Source organism: Octopus sinensis, linkage group LG1 (genome assembly GCF_006345805.1).
Source record: "Octopus sinensis linkage group LG1, ASM634580v1, whole genome shotgun sequence".
In the NCBI taxonomy this organism is placed as follows: domain Eukaryota; kingdom Metazoa; phylum Mollusca; class Cephalopoda; order Octopoda; family Octopodidae; genus Octopus; species Octopus sinensis.
This window is the reverse complement of record NC_042997.1, coordinates 163,341,304-163,361,623: the sequence shown is the minus strand read 5'-3', so window position 1 is coordinate 163,361,623 and position 20,320 is coordinate 163,341,304. Positions and strand designations below refer to the sequence as shown.

General features: G+C 38.0%; 1 protein-coding gene across 7 annotated transcripts in view; it reads left to right on the top strand.

Annotated features, from left to right (window-relative positions):
- Positions 1–3,358: 3,358 nt before the first annotated feature.
- LOC115217252 (tudor domain-containing protein 5-like) overlaps positions 3,359–20,320 on the top strand; it is a 59,153-nt gene continuing 42,191 nt past the window's right edge. For all 7 annotated transcript variants that reach the window (XM_029786911.2, XM_036506222.1, XM_036506220.1 and 4 more), the window contains exons 1-2: positions 3,359–4,498; positions 10,834–11,234. In XM_029786911.2, the coding sequence (XP_029642771.1) occupies positions 3,954–4,498; positions 10,834–11,234 (946 nt within the window). In that variant the 5' untranslated portion in view covers positions 3,359–3,953. The remainder of the gene's footprint in view (positions 4,499–10,833; positions 11,235–20,320) is intronic.

Sequence of the window (20,320 nt, the reverse complement as noted above, 5' to 3'; positions counted from 1 at the left end):
CTCTCATAATATTGATCCCTTCCAGCAGGGATATATCCATTGCAGCCCTATCTGCCTAATCTCTGGTCAGAACCTAATAGCAAATTCCCAGAACTCATGCAGCCACCACGTCTGTCCTGAGTGACATCCCCAAAGCAAATGAGACCCACACTAATTGTCCTTCTGCTCACATGGACCCCTTGCTCCTTTCCTTCTAGCAAGGCTCCTCAACTGTTCATGTGATGTCACCGACCCTATAGTTCTGTCACCTCAGCCCCACACGCCCCTTTGGATATCACAGATCACCTTATTGCCTCACTCCGTGTCAAAATCTGCCATCCCTTTGGGCAAATGCCTCACCCACTGTGACCTCCACAGATATGGAATTCTGCTCGCATCCTCTCCTTCTGAAAAAATCAATGATCCTGCAGACATCCAAGACATGATGTGGTATTTCATCCACAGATATGTTGTTTCAAGAATTAACAGCTGTTACTATTTCTTTTCATTATTGAGACATGCAGCACACATTTTGAGGGCATGACCCAGACTTCATTCCTACATGAAGGCAGAGTCCCTGTCTTCCACAGGTCTCTGTGATAATGTACATTGATGTTGCCATTCATATCTGAATATCACTGTGTGACACTGACTCCTCATCTTGCCCTGACTGGGGTGACATTGCCTCAATTGGTGAAATATGTCCTCTCTTTACCATGGCTTTGGGTGTGTGATGGTGTCTCTCTGTGATCCTATTTCCACTTGGCCTATATGCTGCTCTGAAGAAGCAGTTTGCATTCCACTTATCAAGCATTTCCTTCAGCACCTCTGAGCAAAATGCATTACCATTGATCATCAGCAATTCATCCACAGGGTCACACTCTATGAATATCTCATTCTGGATTCCTGTAACTTCAGCTGCAGTCTCCATCGTGATTTCTCTCAAAATCACCATCTGCCTCAGTATGCAGTTGACCATCTGCCAGTAGTGCATCGCATCCAGTGCCAACTGATTCTAATTATGCTTCACTGGGACGTTTCCCATCTTGTTCACACCTGAAGCAGAGTCAATGGACTGACACTTGTCATGACTCCTGACCACTTTTTGAACACTCTATCTAATAATGTTGCAGTTAACTTTCCTGGCTAGGTATTGGATCCTATCCACTATCATGTGGTGCATGGTATGCAGTCTTCTTAGCTCTGAGTTGCTTAGTTGACACACAGCAGCTATCTCCCACTCCAAATCCTCTACCAGCCAGGCTTTCTTCACCCTAGTTACAACATTCACCTTATTCTTTTCTGAGGGCACAATGACCATGCTCTATTTCAAACTGAATTCAGCAGCGAGCTCTCCAGGAATCCCTTGGTGATATTTTATTAACATCTCTGCTGCCTATTTTATTCATACTCTCTTCTCATTGGTGGACATAAATTGTAGCCCTCCAAGTACAGTGGCTGAATTGGTTTGAATCTCGAAGGTATGCAACCCTCATCTCAGAGCCAGATTCACTTCCTTCAGCACTGAGTTCAATTCAGCCATGTTAATATGATTGCAAACACCCATTTTTCTGAACCAGGCTGTGTCCTTCACTTCAATGATCCCTATTGCTATGCTTCTAGCATTGCACCATATGGTCCTGTTCTTCAATTTGGGCATGTGCCAGCTTCCTCTTACTGGGTCTTCTGATCTTACCTTCTCTCGGATCTCCCTCATCATAACCAGTTGTCTCCCCCACTTTGTGCCCCCAGCTCACCCTGTCTGCTTGCCTCTTGATATAGCTACCCTGCAATTGAATAGTGATCCACCAGTCTCCCACACATGAAGTATAGATGTCATCTGTTCGTACTGGTGCCCAGTTCAGAATGTCTTATCCACAAAGATGGTGCCAACATAGGAATTGGTAGTGTTTTGGCCTTGTCCACCTTTCCCAGTATAGATTTGAGAAGCATTGCCATGATCTTTGGTGCTGAATTTAGTCCAAAACCCAGTCTAGCTGCTACTTCCAAAATTTCTCAGCCACATGTAACTGCAAATATGTCAACTTCAAGTCATTGATTGTGGAAGCCCTCATCATGTATGCATTCTTACAATGTTTCCTCGCAGATCTCAGTAACCTCACCACCCATGTGGCACAATACATAGTCATCCAGCTCTTGAAAGTTCTGTACCAGCCTGACCTTGTTTTCATTGGATTCACCACTGCCGTTAGTGGCAGCACTCTACTCTTTACTTCCTCCTCCCAAGGCATTAAAATACCTTCTTCCACTCTTTCAAACGCACTCCTTTCAAGGTATGGTGATAATAGCTAATCCTATTCCTCATCATGGGGGCGGAGGCTCTCCTTTCCAGCTCCACTCAGCTTAGTAACTGCTGGCAGTCGAACACTGCATGAAAATCCTTGTTTACGATGGTGTATGCAACACATTTCTCTTCAAGGCTCTCCCCACTCTTCTGATGCAAATCACAGTTCATGGTGCTTTCGCACTACCAAACCCCATATTCACTAATTATGACAACTCCTAGGAGGTTGATTGTATTCATACCCATCACCATATGGTCGATCACAATACACACACACACACACATATATATATATATATAAGAGAGAGAGAGGTAGATAATCATCATTTTAACGATGATGATATATGTGTGTATGGCGATATAGATAAATACAGATTAAGTAGAACACACAGGGGAACTAGAACTCAAAACATGAATTTATACAAACATGGCTCAAGGGATGAAAGTTTCGAGTATAACACTCATTTGTATTTCGGTCTTTGGCTGTTCGCAAGCGACGTTCAGCAGTCTCATAAATTTCATTTAAAAAAGCAAATAAATAAAAATTGAGTAGACGTTTGGTAGTGGACCACTGTCTGATTATAAGACTGACCGCCTACATTTGTCGTGTCAAAATGTGAGCTCATCGAAATAGCGTAATGCTCACACTTAGTTTTAGCACGTATCTACCTATAAATACTAAGTAATATTGATATCTTTTGTCTAGGCATATAGCCAATCTTTGCAAGAAATGAGACACGGTAGACACAATCGATTGTAGCATATTACCGGCAGTTAGTTTATCAACCAAGGAAGAAACAGAGACAGGAGTCTAACCCGGTGGTTTTTGAACTTGGCACCAAGTAGAAAGAAACTATATGCGACAACGCATTCGACCTAACGCTCTTCTTTTGCGCAATTCCCACAACCATAATAAATACAGAACACACACATATATATATACATACATACACACGTATTAATGTGTGTATATATGCATATGCACGTATATGTCGTCGAATGACATTTAGTATGCGGTTATTCCCTACCGGTCTTAAAGGTAGATAACTCTATTTACTCTTCTCTCTTTCATCCTTATTTTCCTCTTCCAGTGGGTTAGGTTGCGGCGTCAAAAATTATTTACCACATGGGATGAGTTCACAAGAGTGACTGACAATTGTAACATAACTAATAGTACTTAACCTAACGCAAACAAACAGAACTCATGTATACGAAGAATCTACCTGTACAGAATGGCATTATAACTACTGAAACGCTTTCCCAGGATAAAAAGCGTTTTCTTTCCTTTGTAGCGTGTCCGATGGTCAGCCGCTGCTTCTACCCCACATAGCTCAGGGTTGTTTACGAACACGTGACAATCTAGAGTTTAGCTTTTTTAACGTCAAATAATCTCTAATTGTCAGACACGGCAGTAGTAGTCATGTTGTGTAGTGTCGCTTTGCTCACTAATGATTGATCTTAAATTGTTACAGCCCATTTAATTGACTTATTCTTTGCATTTTTTTTTTTTTTTTTAGAATTTATAATTGTCTTTTATTTGAAAACCTGGACACCACTTACATTTCTCCTGAAAAAGAAAAAAACAGCATCTCTTCTGAATCGCTTTTAAGCAAGCACTGGTATTCTGCATATATTCACTCAAGTTTGAAAACTACTTTAATTAGCCAAAATGTCCGAGAAAGAAGATATTAAGAAAAAAATTCGAGCTTTGCTCATCTCATCTCAAAGTGGTGTACCGTTGTTTAATTTTCTGAAGGATTACTATGATATCATCGGTGAACCCCTCAAATTCCGTGATCTTGGATATTTTGATTTGGAAGATTTTCTTTTAGATATGCCAGATGTAGTCGATGTTGTAAAGGCCGCTGATGGACAGACCGTATTAAAACATGTCACAGCCGACAGTACAAAGCATATTGAAAAATTAGTCGCACGCCAAAAAACAACCGTCACCAAAAAACCACGTGCTAGTAATAACAGTTATAAGACCAACGGGTATTTCCAATCTGACAGCATCTCACCTAGCCATTCTTCTTATATTCAAAAAAGGAGTCCAGTTTCTCCAACTTTTGCAAACAGATTCCGTCCAAACAACAGCAAACAGTTTCGACTTCCTTCCTTACCAAATTTCATTAAAATTCAAATCCAACAAACTTTAAGGAGTTTTTCTGAGCCAATTAGTGTCCATTCTTTTGATGCTGCTTATAAAGCAAGGTGAGGCAAGAATTTATTCCTCTTAGAATTTGTTTCATTTAGAGTTAATTATAAATTTGATTTGTTATTGAAAGTTATGGACGCAATTTTTCCTCTTAGACTTTTGTATGGTTGTTGTAAATTTATACTTCACAAAACTATCGACGGTGTCGGCAAAATGCTTTCAAAGCAAAAAAAAAAAAGGCAATTTTTCAAATTTCTAAAATGTGTAGCAAATAAATCCTCACTTCCTTAACGCTCACAAACTTATTTAATTAAAACCAAAAATTTGCCCTTGTGAAACATACTTAATTTCCAGAGACTCCTACTTAATTTGTATGACCATGGATATCAAAACAACACTGAACGAATTTCTCTTTATGCTTACTAACTTAGCAAAACAGTCGTTTATATTAAAGTGTGTGCATCTATTCATATAGTTAACTAAACTCTCGACACAGTCCCCACGTTGGATATTGTACAAGCCTGATTATTTCCTTTCTGTTCTTTTTGTATCAATTACATACGTAATTTAAAATGAAAGCCCATGTTGTCAAACTTTGTCATCGAGTTAGATTTCGTTAACAGGTTTTAATTCTTCTCTAATTTTGCTTGCTTTCTTATTTTATGAATTAAGCTTCTTAATTTATTGCCAATTTTATTCCAGTATAATTCTCTGCACATTTTAAGAATAATCACTTGAATCTGATTTGTATGCATATTTTTGATGAGGCCTATAGATTCAACTAGCTTTTTAACTTTGACTTACCATGTTCAAATTCTTCACATACTTTTTAACTGTTGCATATTATTTCTACTTAATTCACTTTGAACATTTTTAGCCGTAACTTTTTTTTTCTAATTTATATTTTAGTGAATTAAGCTGTTTCCTTTAGGCTCGCGTGAAATGTCATATTGTCTGCATGCAAAATATTTATTTTATTGATTGCGACAATTTGAATATCTTTTGAGCTTTCCTATTTTTTCATTAAGAAAAGCTGCTAGAAAGTAGGTTATATGTATATAATGTATACAACTCTAAACCTCACATAATATACTCTGTGTTAAAACAGCATCCTACCTCTAACAAGTGTGTATAATATACCTCTCTATCTTTCTTTTTATTCACAACTCTCACTCACTCTCTTTGCCCTGCTACCCTACTTCCGTTATCATCCTCATACTGTTTTTGCAGGTTGGATAAAATTACGTGTGGTAGTTTATTCACTGAGTGAAAATCTACAAGTTTCTTGTTCAACTGGGTTGTCTCATAAATTAATGATAACACGTTTGTATGGAATCTGGTGGTAAATAGCCAGTTGAAGTCTATCACTATAGTTCTTCTTACACCTGTGCTGCTAATGTTGTTGTTTTTTTACTGTTAGTATGAATTGATTTTCGTATCGCACATTTGAGATGCGATAAATAGTCTCGGACTCCCACTGTGAAGCTTATGAGCTTTGCACTTTCTTCTAACTGGGACTACCTCAACACATATTTTGGGTAACCCATAGTTTAGCTTCTAAAACAAGAAAACTTTCCAAAACGTAAAAATAATGCGTCCGATTTATTTCGCTGTGAACGCGGGAAAATATGCGCCGATGCGTGAAAACATACGCCTTTCTCTCAACGCGTTCCCAGTGATCATTTCACCTATTTTAAGTTTCAACCATGACCACCCAGTCATGAACGGCGTTCCGAACGCGAGTTTTTCTAAAACCTAAATCTTCATTGTTACACCCTATCATCATTTTAAAGGACATACTGAATGTCTGAAAGTACCGTACACTGCTTAAAAACAAAGATACGATGGTCAGGGGTGGAGTGTCTTTAATCATAGGTCTACTGAAACAGAACTGCCTGGAGCTAAACAACTAATCTCAGTTAACAGGAAACCTCCACGCCTCATTCGATCGGCTAGAAACAGCAGCCAAATTATTACTGAAACGCCTTTAATTATCATGTATAGAGGATTTCTCGTTAGCTGAAATGAGTTACTTGTTGTCAGAGATTTCATATTTTCATATCGTGTGCTCAGTGCAAAGAATATACACACAAGAGGTGGGGACTGCAAGCAGGGTAACAAAAAAGCTGACTTTCCTATGTGGCAAGTGCACATGAAAAGCACTCAGGAAAGAGATTCTTTCAACTGCCTTGTTGGCTTCCAAAAGGTAGTAAATAGTCTCTGTTGCACAGGTGATCTAATTAACACCGTTGGCAGGTGCTCTGAAAGCATAGTAACCAGAGTATGAACCTATCAGAAAAAAATTCTCCAGTGCTACTGTCTCTGTTGGCAACGAAGAACCTCTCCCTCAGTGAAAGGGCCGGTGGTTGTATGATGCTTGTATGTGAAATCCAATGCCGCAAGGTAATGAAATATGAGCTTTGAATGCAGGGGATTTGTGAAGACTAGAAATGAATACAGCAAGTATGCTTTGCTAGACATAATGTTAACATGCATGAACAACTGAGTATAAATGACATGAGAGAACGATTATATAATACGGATTAGACATAGTATATAAGAAATAAACTGCATTGGTATGAGCATGTGATGCATATGAATGACAACAGCTGCATAAAAAGGTGCAGAGCACGCAAAGAGGTTGGTACCTGTGCAAGAGGAAGATCTACAAAGACATGCGACACAATGGTGAAATCTGATCCCTCTCATGGTCTCTTTACTCTTTTACTTGTTTCAGTCATTTGACTGTGGCCATGCTGGAGCTCCGCCTTTAGTCGAGGAAATTTACTCCTGGACTTATTCTTTGTAAGCCTAGTACTTATTTTATCGGTCTCTTTTGCCGAACCGCTAAGTTCGTAAACACACCAGCATCGGTTGTCAAGCGATGTTGGCGGGGAGGCAAACACAGACATACAAACATATACACATACATATGTATATATATATATATGACAGGCTTCTTTCAGTTTCCGTTTACCAAATCCACTCACAAGGCTTTGGTCGGCCCAAGGTTATAGTAGAAGACACTTGCCCAAGGTGCCACGCAGTGGGACTGAACCCGGAACCGTGTGGTTGGTAAGCAAGCTATTTACCCCACAGCCACTCTTACGCCTGGTGTTGAAATAGATAAGGAATCATGATAACAGGTGACACAATGGTGTTGGAGAAAGCTGACTCTTGTGCAGTCAAGGCTGAAAGAATGCTAAAACAAGTTGTGAAGGTGGCTGGGATGTCACTGCATTGAGATCCTTTGCCTTCCCACTGCCTCTTTTACTCTCACTGTTCTCATTACATTCATCCATTCCTCCTCTATGCCATCTCTCTTTCCCCACATTAACCCCATGGCTTTTCTTCTTCCTCTGCCTCCCTGAACGCCATTTCTCTTTCAAGCACCCATTTCACCCACCCCAGAACACTAGATCCCCCTACTCATCCACTCAACAATACATCTGCTACTCTCATTATACTTCAACCTCTTTCAACGTCTTGCTTAAACTCATTACCCTCTTATTTACCTTTCAGTTAAGGGGGCTCTTTAATCTTGTGTTATGAGGGGTCCTCATTTAGTGCTCATGCCCTCAAAATAGCATCCAGTGACTCGTGAACTGAACAGGGTTGAGTGGACCCTTCAGTCTTGCAAAGAGCCTTGACAACTTTCCTTGTGCTGTTACCAGTGAAAAATTCACCCATTACTCTCTGTAAATTAGTTTGTTTTATGCAGAGCATCCATATATAGAAATCATGTGGAAACAGATATTTGTGTAAGATGTTTACCCCCCCAACCCTTTGGATCATCTTAGTCTGTTTTTGGAGACCCATAGTATGACACCATCATCTTCAGTTTACATCCATCTTACAGGATCTTACCACTCATTCTGGTCCTTAATTCTCTAGCACACTCTGCAATACAGCATGAAAAGTAGATGATGCAAAAGATAAAGAGGAACAATGATGATGTGTGTATGTGCTTGCATGCGTACATGTATGTTTACCTCTCACTGCTTGACAACGAATGATGATTTGTTTATGCTTTTGTAACTTAGTTGTTCAGTATAGAAGAATTAAAAGATTATACGCCTAAAAATACTGGAGTTGACTGATTAAACCTTTAAGTAAACCTGCAGTCCATTGACTGAAAACAAGAAAATAAGAATTTGTTTCTTTGGCATTTATTTTAAGCTTCTATCTTTTTTTTTTACCTTTTCCAGAATCCAAACCAGTCACCAACAAAGTAGCTTAAATCTTTTGTTTAACCCTTTAGCATTCAGATTTCTTTGTCAAATGTAATGCGTTTTTATTCACATTGCTTTGAATTAATCACGCATTATCTTGTTGATTCAGCATTTAAATGGTGTGTTTGTATATTTTTACAATGACATTGTTGGGGTTGGATCTGGTTGTTTTGAAAATAAAACTAGTAGAAATATTTTGGCCAGATTAAATAGCCGAATTAAATGCTAAAAGGTTCACATTGCTTTGAATTAATCACGCATTATCTTGTTGATTCAGCATTTAAATGGTGTGTTTGTATATTTTTACAATGACATTGTTGGGGTTGGATCTGGTTGTTTTGAACATAAAACTAGTAGAAATATTTTGGCCAGATTAAATAGTCGAATTAAATGCTAAAAGGTTGTGTCAATCTGGAACAATAGATAAAATGTTGATGGTTTTTTTTGTTTGTTTTTGGTGTAGTTATTTTAATGTTCTTTGAGCTGGCTACCCAATATAAGGTTCAGGGAGATTTCTTCACAATTTTTATTGATTCCTTGTGTGATAGATTGCATTCCTCAGAGTACAACTGGTATGCTGATTTGTAGCAGACAATGCAATCCTTCCAAGAAATATAACTTAAAGTAATTGGCAAAAGGCATCACAAAGCTTGCAGCATAATTTTGTTCAATTAGAGATTATACTTTTTAACACTTGCATATATAGTAATACTGTGAAAAAATAAAACAGGTGTAGGTGTGGCTGCATGGTAAGAAGCTTGCTTCCCAACCACATGGCTTTGGGTTCAGTCCCAATGAGTGGTACCTTGGGCAAGTGCCTCAGGCCAACCAAAGCCTTGTGAGTGGATTTGCTAGACAGAAACTGAAAGAAGTCCATTGTATATATGTGTGTGTCTCTGTCCTCCTACCATTGCTTGACAACTGATGGTGGTGTATTTATTGCCCCTGTAACTTAGCAGTTCGGCAAATGAGACTGATAGAATAAGTGCCAGGCTTACAACGAATAAGTCCTGGGGTTAATTTCTTAGACTAAAATGCTATAAGGTGGTGCAGCATGGCTGCAGTCAAAATGACCGAAACATGTAAAAGAACAAAAAAATTCAATACGACAGTGAATCACTGGTTATAAACTGCCAAAACCACTGGTTTACAAGAAAGCTAATGTCTATGTGGGTAAGAAGCTTGCTTCCCAACCATGTGGTTTCAGGTTCAGTGTCACTGTGCAGCACACCTAGGGCAAATGTCTTCTATTATAAGCCTTGGGCTAACCAATTCTTGCTGAGTGAATTTAGTAGGCTGAAATTAAGTCCATTTTTGTGTGTGTTAGTGAAAATGCTCCTGTCTCTTTGATTGGCTTGGTTGTGTGGTTATAAAATTCAGAACCAAGTGCTTTCAGTGTCTTCTACTCTAACTTCTGGTTGACCAATACCTTGTAAGTGAAATTTAGGAGATAGAGACTGTACAAAATCTTATTATATATGTACATACAGTTGTGTGTCAGTGTGCCTCTTCATGTTAACACTATTTGTATAAAGGTTTGTTTAGGTTTCCTGTAAACAGGCTCCATAGCTCTTTCATGTGAAGACCAGTGGAATAAAGATACCTTTCTTGGAAAGCAAGTGTAGATTGGCAACAAGAATAAGTCTCATACAATCCATGCCAGCATAGAGAAAGCAGATCAAATAACAATGAGACAACTATTTTTACTTTGTGCAGCATTGTGTGTAAATGGTAACTTATTTTGAAAATGATATAAGGTACAAGTGTGGCTGGGTGGAAAGAAGCTTGCTTCCTAACCACATGGTCCTGAGTTCAGTCCTACTGTGTGGCTCCTTGGACAAGTGTCTCATATTATAGCATTGGGCTGCCCAAAGCCTTGTAAGTGGATTTCATTGACGGAAGCTGGAAGAAGCCCGTTATATATGTGTGTGTGTTTGTCTCCCACCACTGCTTGACAACCTGTAACTTAGCAGTTTGGCAAAAGAAAACTGATAGAATATGTACCAAGCTTTAAAAAAGAAATAGGTACTGCAGTCAATTCATTTTACTAAAATTTCTTGAATGGTGGTCCAGCATTGCTGCAGTCTAATGACTGAAACAAGTAAAAGACTAAAGATGTTCTCCAGAATTGCTTCAATTTTTAAAACTATCTTTTACAGGTTTGGCGCTTCTTTAAACTACGAGAAATGCGGATTTTGTTCACTGGATGCAGTTTTACAAGCTATTCCTGAAATGGTGATGGGAATCTTACAAAGGAATGGTCAATATCACTATAAATTGCTGAAACCTCCCTTTAATATGGACTTCAGAAATGGTTCACCCTACTCCCCACAAGATAACTTTATTTCACCTTCAAATGCATACCATCAGCCACATTCACCAAAAAATTTGGGTTTTAAGACTTCCATACAAAGACCTGTACCATTATTACAGGTACCAACACCAAAACCTTTAATGCATAGTCAACCATTCTATGCTGCCTTTGGTAGTCCTAACTCTCAAACTAGACATACCTATTCCTATTCAAATGCTTCCACTTATGATGACAAAATACATAGAGGTAAGATGCAATTTCTTTTCTTCTATCTTTTTTTTTTTTTAGTTGGAACTATTTTGCTCTGTGCCATTAGGAAGTTATAAAAACCTTCCAAAGTAAATATTGCATTGCAGATTTAATTCATTGTCCAATTTAGTACGCCTGTAGACCACTTTCTTTGCAGGCGCTCAAGGCCAGGTCTTTGGTCTAAGCAAAATGTTATTAGTTTTAGAGGTCCTGCTCTTCCTCTAAGTAATTTAAAGCAATGTAAATATGTTTATTGTGTAAAAACAGTAATTGTATCATTTCTTTCAGTGATTTGTCTTGTTTTCACATTTGTATATGGTAGAGGTATAGTTCATTAGATCGATCCCAGTTAAAGGGATTTGAAGTCAATATCCAGGGATAATATTTAATGCTGGAAGACATTGAGTCTGATGCTCTACAGTTTCCGCTGCTTAATTATTTTCATAATTGCTATGGGTGCAGGAGACATATTTATCTCTGTATGTATGGTAAAGTTAAGTTGTTTGCTTTGTAACCATGTGGCTCCAAGTTTGATCCGATTGTGAAGTACCTTGGGCAAGTGTCTTCTACCATAACCCTTGTGAATGGAATGTTGTTGATGGAAACTCTTTGGAGAACCATAGCATGTCACCATCATCCTCAGTTTACATCCATCTAGGATCTTACCACTGATTGTGGTCCTTAGTTTTAGATCAGCTGTTGGTCTTCAGATCAATGCTGGCAAAACCAAAGTGATAATGTCTCTGGTCACAGCAGATGAATGGCAGCCATTCTCGAGGGCATGGAGCTGGAGGATGTGGAGTATTTCGTCTACCTGGGTTCAGTGGTGGTTCCAACAGGCCAGGGTGCAGCCGAGGTCAAGCGTTACATAGGTGCTGCCAGATCTGCATTCATGCGCCTCCAGTGGTGCCTGTAGGATAGAAGAGAGATCTCCTCAGTGACCAAAGGGCGAATCTACCGGGCCATCCTTCGTACTATCCTCCTCTATGGTTGTGAAACATGGCTTATGAGGGTAGTCGATCAGTGAAGGCTGGAGGTGTTCGACAATAACTGTCTCTGCTGTATTCTTCGCTGCCAATGCATTGATCGGGTTCCTACAGCCAGTCTTCATCATCGCCTGAATCTCCGGCCTCTCCCTTCGGTGCTTCTACAATGGTGCTTAAGGTGGTTCAGTCATGCGGCCCGGCGTCCAGAGGGTGAGCTGATTCGCGATGTCCTCCTCCCACTTCCACTTCCCAACTGGCGCAAACGCATGGGCGGGCAGCTGAAGACCTGGGCAATGTCAATAAAGGACCTCTCCGAACTCTCAGGTCCACAGGTGGTCAGTCTGCACAGATGGCACCACGAATGGCTCGCTATCTCCAGTGACCTCGCACAGGACCGTCGAGCGTGGCCTGCCATGGTTCCTGCTGCCGTCAGGACCAGAGAAGACGCCGGCTCAATCCACCCTGGGTGAATTCCATCACAAGTACAAGCAAGTTAGTTTTCTAGCACACTCTGCAATACAGATAACCTCCCAACTTTCTTCATGTTTTTCAGTGAGTGAGCTACCATTCTCCTCACTAACCATATATCGTGTGTATTTATGTGTGTATTTTTCAGCAAAAGATATAAATATTTGCAAGAGAACTGGAAAACCATTGCTTTATGAACAAAATCCCTTTAGACTTTTGTTTTGCATCAAGTTACAGATACTCCTTTGCTAACCATTTAGCATTCAAATTTTTCTGCCAAATGTAATGCTTATTTTGATTCGATTTGGATTTCACTTACCTCAACAGGTCTTCGCAAGCAGAGTTTAGTGTCCAATGAAGGAAAGCTACGCATAAGTGGGCTGGTTATACCCCTGGCATAGGCCACAGGTTATGACCTCACTTGGCTTGCTGGATCTTTTCATGCACAGCATATTTCCAAAGGTCTCGGTCATTAGTCATTGCTTTGATGAAGCATAACGTTTGAAGGTCGTGCTTCACCACCTCATCCCTGGTCTTCCTGGGTCTACCTCTTCCACAGGTTCCCTCAACTACTAAGGTGTGGCACTTTTTCACACAGCTATCCTCATCCATTCTCACCACATGATCATACTAGTGCAGTCGTCACTCTTGCACACCACATATGATGCTTCTTAGGTCCAACTTTTCTCTCAAAGTACTTACACTCTGTCGAGTACGCACTCTGACATTATATATCCAGCGGAGCATACTGGCTTCATTCCTTTTAATCTTTGCATTATGTCATAGCTTTGAGATTTCAATGATGTGATTGTTTATTTTTAGAAGGACATTGTAGGGTAGGTGTGAGAGGCCAGACCCAGCCAGTTTGACCATTATGTTTAAGCTGGATATGGCTAGTTTAACCCTTTCGTTACTGTATTTATTTTGAGATGCTCTGTGTTTCTTTCAGTTACTTTAAATATAACAAAGAATTTAGTAAAATAACTTGGTTATCTTTCAGTGACTAAGGTTTGGTGGAAGATTTTAATTCAAAACTTATGAAAACAAGACATTTGTACTCAGATCCAGAGCCGGTTTCAGCCGGGTTGGTAACATCATCATTATTTAACGTCCGTTTTCCATGCTAGCATGGGTTGGACAGTTCAACTGGGGTCTGGGAAGCCAGGAGGCTGCACCAGGCTCCAGTCTGATCTGGCAGTGTTTTTACAGCTGGATGCCCTTCCTCACACCAACCACTCAGTGAGTGTAGTGGGTGCTTTTTACGTGCCAGCGGCACAGGTGCCAGGGGAGGCTGGCAACGGCAACGATCAGTTGGTGCTTTTTAGGGTTAATCTTGTCATTAGAAATACTGTAAACTAGTGATCAATTGGCTCATTGAAATCCTGCAACCAATTTTGATATCATTCATCAATTGTGATATAAAGTAAATAAATGAGGCTTGTTTTATACCATTTAAAGTTTGTAATGCAATTTATGGACAATATCATTCTTGGCTACCGGTCACCAGTGGATCGGTCTCTAATTCATTGCATTTCTGATGGTTAGAGTGACAAGGGAGTATTTGTTGCTCAGTACAAAACAACACATTCAAAGAGTACCAGGTTTTTGGTTCTCTTGCTGATGTTTGCATCCTTCACTGTTATACATTTTCAAAAGATATACGAATGATATGCATGTCATGTATGTTCATTAAATGTCTGTCTTTCTATGCTCGCATGCATTAGATAGTTATTTAGTCCTTTAGCATTCAGATTACTCTTTCAAATGTAACACTTATTTATTTACATTGTTTTGAATTAATCCCACATTGTCTTGTAGCTTTGAGATTTTGATGTTGTGATTGTTTATTTTGAGAATAATACCATAGGGTAAGTGTGAGAGGCCAGTTTGAACATGAAACATAAAATATTTTGGCTGGATGTGGCTGGTTTAGATGCTAAGAGTTTAACCCTTACGTTACTGTATTTATTTTGAGATACTCTGCGTTTCTTTCAATTACCTTAAATCTAACAAAGAATTTAGTAAAATAACTTGGTTATCATTCAGCTAGTGTTAGGAACATAAACTGTGACTAAGGTTTGGTGGAAGATTTTAATTCAAAACTTATGAAAACGAGACATTTGTACTCAGAGCCAGTTTCAGCAGGGTTGGTAACAAAAGGGTTAAGGCAAAATTTTTGCAGCTGAATGTGCTTCTTGTTCCCAGCTCCTACCTGTTTACAAGTGAAAAGGTTTTTATCAGAGTGACTGGTTACATTGTCAAGGAATGTGAATATCGTCACCATTTTGCTCAAGTGGTGATGAGTGGACTGTCAGCATGCACATGCATGTGCATACACATATACTATGGGTTTCTTGCAGTTTCTGTCTTCCAAATTCACTTGCAAGGCATTGGTTATCCCAGTGTTATAGTAAAAGACACCTCACTAAGATGCTATGCAGTGGGACTGTACATAAAATAAACCAGTTTTACAACAAATTTAACCTCACAGCTATGTCTAGCTTTTTAGTAAACTTCTTAACCACACTGTATGTGTATTGGTGCGTGTTTGTTTAACATTCATTTTTCTATGCTAGCATGTGTTTATGTTGAGAGGTATTTGAGTTAGGATTTTACAGGTTGATGCACTTTTTGTCACCAACCTTTGTCTCAAAAGCAATTCTTTTATATTCCACTTCAAAAAGTGCACAGTAACCAATCATAACGTTAAAATCACCACCACAAGGAATGTGAATTTTCACACATACACACATTCACATATTCATGCATACATTCAATTGCAGGCATGGCCATAATGGTGTAGTGTGTTAATCCATGTCTATGTATGCACACACACATATATATATGTGGCTATGTGGTAAGAAGCTGGCTTTCCAACCACATGGTTCCAAGTTTAGTCCCACTGCATGGCACCTTGGGCAAATATCTTCTTACCCAAGACCAACCAAAATCTTGTGAGTGGACTTGGTTGATGGAGACTGAAAGCAGCCTGTCAGATCGGTAGCCACTACACACATTTTTATCTCTCCTTGTTTCTTTCTGTGTTCCTTTCTGTAGAAGAGCGTAGGCTCGAAACATAAAAGACTTTTTCAATTCCTGAGCGTGATACTAATACATCTGTTTGTTTTCTACACTATCTGTCTTCATCTTTTGTTTTTTTCATGAATTCTCTCCATACACACACACACACACTAGTAGAAATACCCAGTGCTGCCCGGGTTAAAGAAAATAATGAAATTTCAAAACACCGTCTAGATTATGCAGATCTCCAGGCCACTTCCTTGCTTCACAATGTATGCACTCTATTATCATTGCACCAATGGAAACTCTAGTGTCATCTGCACAATGAACTGCTCTTCGTTCTGCAGTGGAAACCCTATTCCTTGTCAGGCGTGCATACCTCTGTTCGTCACTTTGAGATGCTCTGGCTTTTGTAGTGCACAGTCTGTTCGTTTCTTGGCTTGCTTCCCTTTGTGCAGTTGTCTCTTTTTCCCTAGACAGAGACATTCTTTTGGCTGACCGTGACATTGTAGACAAATTTGACACTTTCCTTCTAGGCATGGTTATATACGTATACAGAAATACCCAGATGCAGAAGATAGTAAACAATGAAAATAACTTGGTAACGGAAATTATGTTTCTTACTATGATGAGCAGAAAGTAAATAAGAAATTTTTACGGAAAATAAAGAATTGTACAGGTTGAAGCAAAATTTGTCACTCAGTGAATCAAAGAGCCAGTATCGAAGGAACCAGTGATAAACGGTCAACAACAGAAAAACAGGATCTAGTTAAATTGATTGACAAAATCAGCCTCTACTTTATCTCGTAAATTAATGAATCTGATGTTATTTGGAATTGGGAAAATTTGGGTAATTTTAGCCAATTAACAGTTTGTTACCATGACAACTGCATGTTGTGTTGTGTTTCATCAACAAAAAAAAAATATATAGAATAAGTACTAGGCTGGAGTCAATTTCTTTAACTAAAAAAAAACTTTTAAAGCAGTGTTCCAGCGTGTTTTATATCTTCCCCTTGTCTTAGCATTATGTCTTGTAAGGAAACATGCTTGGCCATTGAGCTATTCATCTGAAGGTCTAGGACAGTGGTTCCCAAACTTATTTTTACTCTTGGCACACCTTACAAGAAGTTAAAATATTTTGGCACACTTTGGACATAAATTCTAAAATTTATTCAAAAGAGGTTTTATACATATTAGCATAACATAAACTATAAAGCAATATATAGATAATTAATAATACATAAAAATTGCACGTACCTACTCTTTATTCAATATATGAAGCAAAGTTATCAATGAGAAACATGCACTTGATGTTTTTTGGAAATGTTTTCAATATTGGGACATATTTGAGAAAGACAAACCCTCATTTCTTCTGCGATGTAACAGAGCCTCTCTCATTTTTTTGGATTTGATGTTATTGAGGGTTGAAAACCCTAACTCACATAAACACGATGTGGAAAACTGCATCAAAACAGATAAAGCTTTTTTGTGCTACTGAGGGGTATTCTCCTATAATAGTATTCCAAAATGTATCAATAGGTAACTCAGCATATTTGATTTTAAGTCCGCAATCACTGGATATAGATGCCAGTTCCTCTTCTTCATATTTTCAGGCCAATATTAGATGGAATTTTTATGAAGGGATTTTGAACCCAATCATACTCTTCTGTGTTCAATGACAGAAAATAAAAGTTTATTTTTCCTTCCAGATTTGTCAAATGTTCAAATACAATAGGAGTTGTTTCTTTTATGCAGCTTTTATGTATTAAGTCTTTAGTGTCCGCATTATTCTGCCAAAATTAATCCTTTTTATCCACATTGTTTTGAACTAATCATGCATTATCTTGTAGCTATGAGATTTTGATGAGGTAGCTGTTAATTTTTAAAACGATATTGTAGGGTTGGTGTGAGACCAGATCTGGCCAGTTAGAACATAAAACAGGCTGAATACTTTTGGCCAGATATGGTTGGTTTAAATGCTAAAGGGTTAAAGGGAAACATTTTGAAGTTACCACGTTCAGCTCTATTTTTCCAAATTACAACTTTCTTTTTAATTGAAACCAGCTTATCTGTTGAAGTGAGAATGTTTTCATCTCTACTTTGTATGCTTGTGTTGACACTGTTGTTTAGCTTCAGTTCAACCCAAGCAGAAGACTGATGATCAAAGACATGATCCACTTTTTTCATTGTCTGCAAGAGTACACTCCAGACTTCATTACCCAATGTGTACTTTTGTGTAAAAGAGATGTTTTAAGATGATTTGATAGCCATTTCTAACAGATCAAATGAACTTCATAAAAGCATCTCATTAGCTCAAGATGTCTTGTTTTTTTTTTTATGTGAGAATATTGCTTAATGGACAAATGTTTCAATTATCAAAGAAATGCAAGCAGGAATTGTGTTGTTAACTATTTATGAAAAAGATAGAAAATAACTTTGCAAGTGATGACAAACATTTTCCTCTCTCTTCTACTTCCATCCTACTTTTATTTCATTTTCCATAATTTTGAAAATTTCTAATCTGGAAATTCTGGGAAAGGCTAGAGAACTTTTCTTGTGCTGTTATCAGAATAATTTTCACTTGGTGTCCATTGTCATAGTAGCTGAGAATAGGAATGGCATGATGTAACAAAGACCTTAGTAAAACTCTCGTGCTATATAATGGAAAAATATGTTGCATTGCAGACCTACCCTGTTCATGCTAACCTGGGATGGGAATTGATGTAAAATTACCTTGTTGCTAGAGTTAGAACTTAAATTTCCCTCAAATCACTTGCTGCTGTCTTCATGAATGGAAGAACACACTGGATAATGTAGTCCTTGTTACATTGTGTCTAAAAGAAAGACAGAGAATAGTTGCAGATGTTGGAAAATCTTAAATCACTCATGGGCAGCTTGCTGGCCATAGGACTTTGTGTATGACATGCCCAATGAAAAATTATCGTGAATTTCTTTAGTAGTGCACCTCTATTGATGATGAGCCATGTCTCATCCAGTCTGTTTCTTGAGAAAGGTTACCCATGGTTCTCTTAGATCCCAAACTTGTTCCATCAAGGCTGACCTTGGACTAAACAGTATCATGTAAAAGTGCCAATCACCTTTCAATATAGTTATTCAAGCTAATTATTCATGTAATTTTTTTTGTTTTTCTTTTCAATTTCTTATTGTCAGTTTGCAAGATTTTAGAAATAAATAGCCTGTTATGTCCTTTAAGTTTATCATCTTCCTTTGTGATTGCCTTCCTAAAAATTCTTCACTATTGATTCTTATCTATTCAGATTCTCTTTGTTGGCAAATATTCTAGACTACCTATTTTGTAATTTTATGGGTAAAATATTGATTTTTATATTTCTATTCGAAAGGAACAAAAATCTCTTGTTAACTACTTAATGACAACATTGTATACAGCTGGCTGTGTTTGTAGATCAGTCAATTAGATTTAATTATCAATTTCATCTAAAGTGATTTTTCAAGAATTAATTTCTTATTGGATTTTTGACAACTTATAATTAAGCGATTTCTATTAATTGTTTTTATTTCCCCCTCAAATAATCTTAATGTTATTGATTATAGAAGAATATCTGAAGAAAAAAAAAATGATTTGATTATTTTCCAAAAGCTCTTCAATGTTTTGGTTCTAAGACTGTAGCCTCTCTGATACCAAACCACTTGAGACTATCCATGGTTCTATGATGAAAATTTCCTGTTTAAAATTATCTAAATCAGGAGTTCTCAACCATTTTTTAAATCTTTGGACCCTTTTGATTACAATTCTATTCCGCTGGACCCCCATCACCATTTGATATTTAAAACCTAGTTTTATAGATACTTTTAAGATTCTTATTTTATTTTTTACATATTAACTTGTGTAGGTTGAACTATGTAAAATGTTAGGGAAAGAAACCTTGCTTTTTCTTGCAATACATACAAATACATTTAAAGCAAAAAATTTTCAGGGGATCCTTAAAATACCATTGTAGCCCCACCTCCCCAATTTACTATTTTGTTGCATGCCCCCACCACCACCAAATCTTACATGGATCCTGTAGCAGCCTTTTTTAACCCCTCTTTCTTTTGCAAGTGCTCAACTGAGATCCATAACATATACACTAGATGAGTTTTCAACATTATTATGTGCACATACATGAAACTGCTAAGTTGTATATCCATCACCAAGTATGATTGTCATTGAAGTGATTGTACATACAGGGAGTTAGGGTGTCCATAAATTACCATTACAATTTGAAAAATATGATAATTCAGGAGAGCTTATTGGAAAATATTGGCAAATAAATAAATATTTATCAGAAACATCAGAACACTTCCACGTGGGCTCCATTAGTTGCAAGCAATAAAAGGATATGATAAATTGAGGAAATTGTGTGTGTAATTTAATTACTTTGACAACCATATAAAATCATTCAACATTTTCTATGCTGGCATGGGTGGGAATATATGTGTGTGTAGGGCTGTATTTTCCAATGTAACCATTTTTTAAGACAACAGAGTAACTTGAGTGAGATTTGGCTGTTATTTCTAATAGAGCAATCAACCATATAGTGGCTCCCTCCTTGACTCATTAAATAAATGTATTTGAGGAAACAGTAA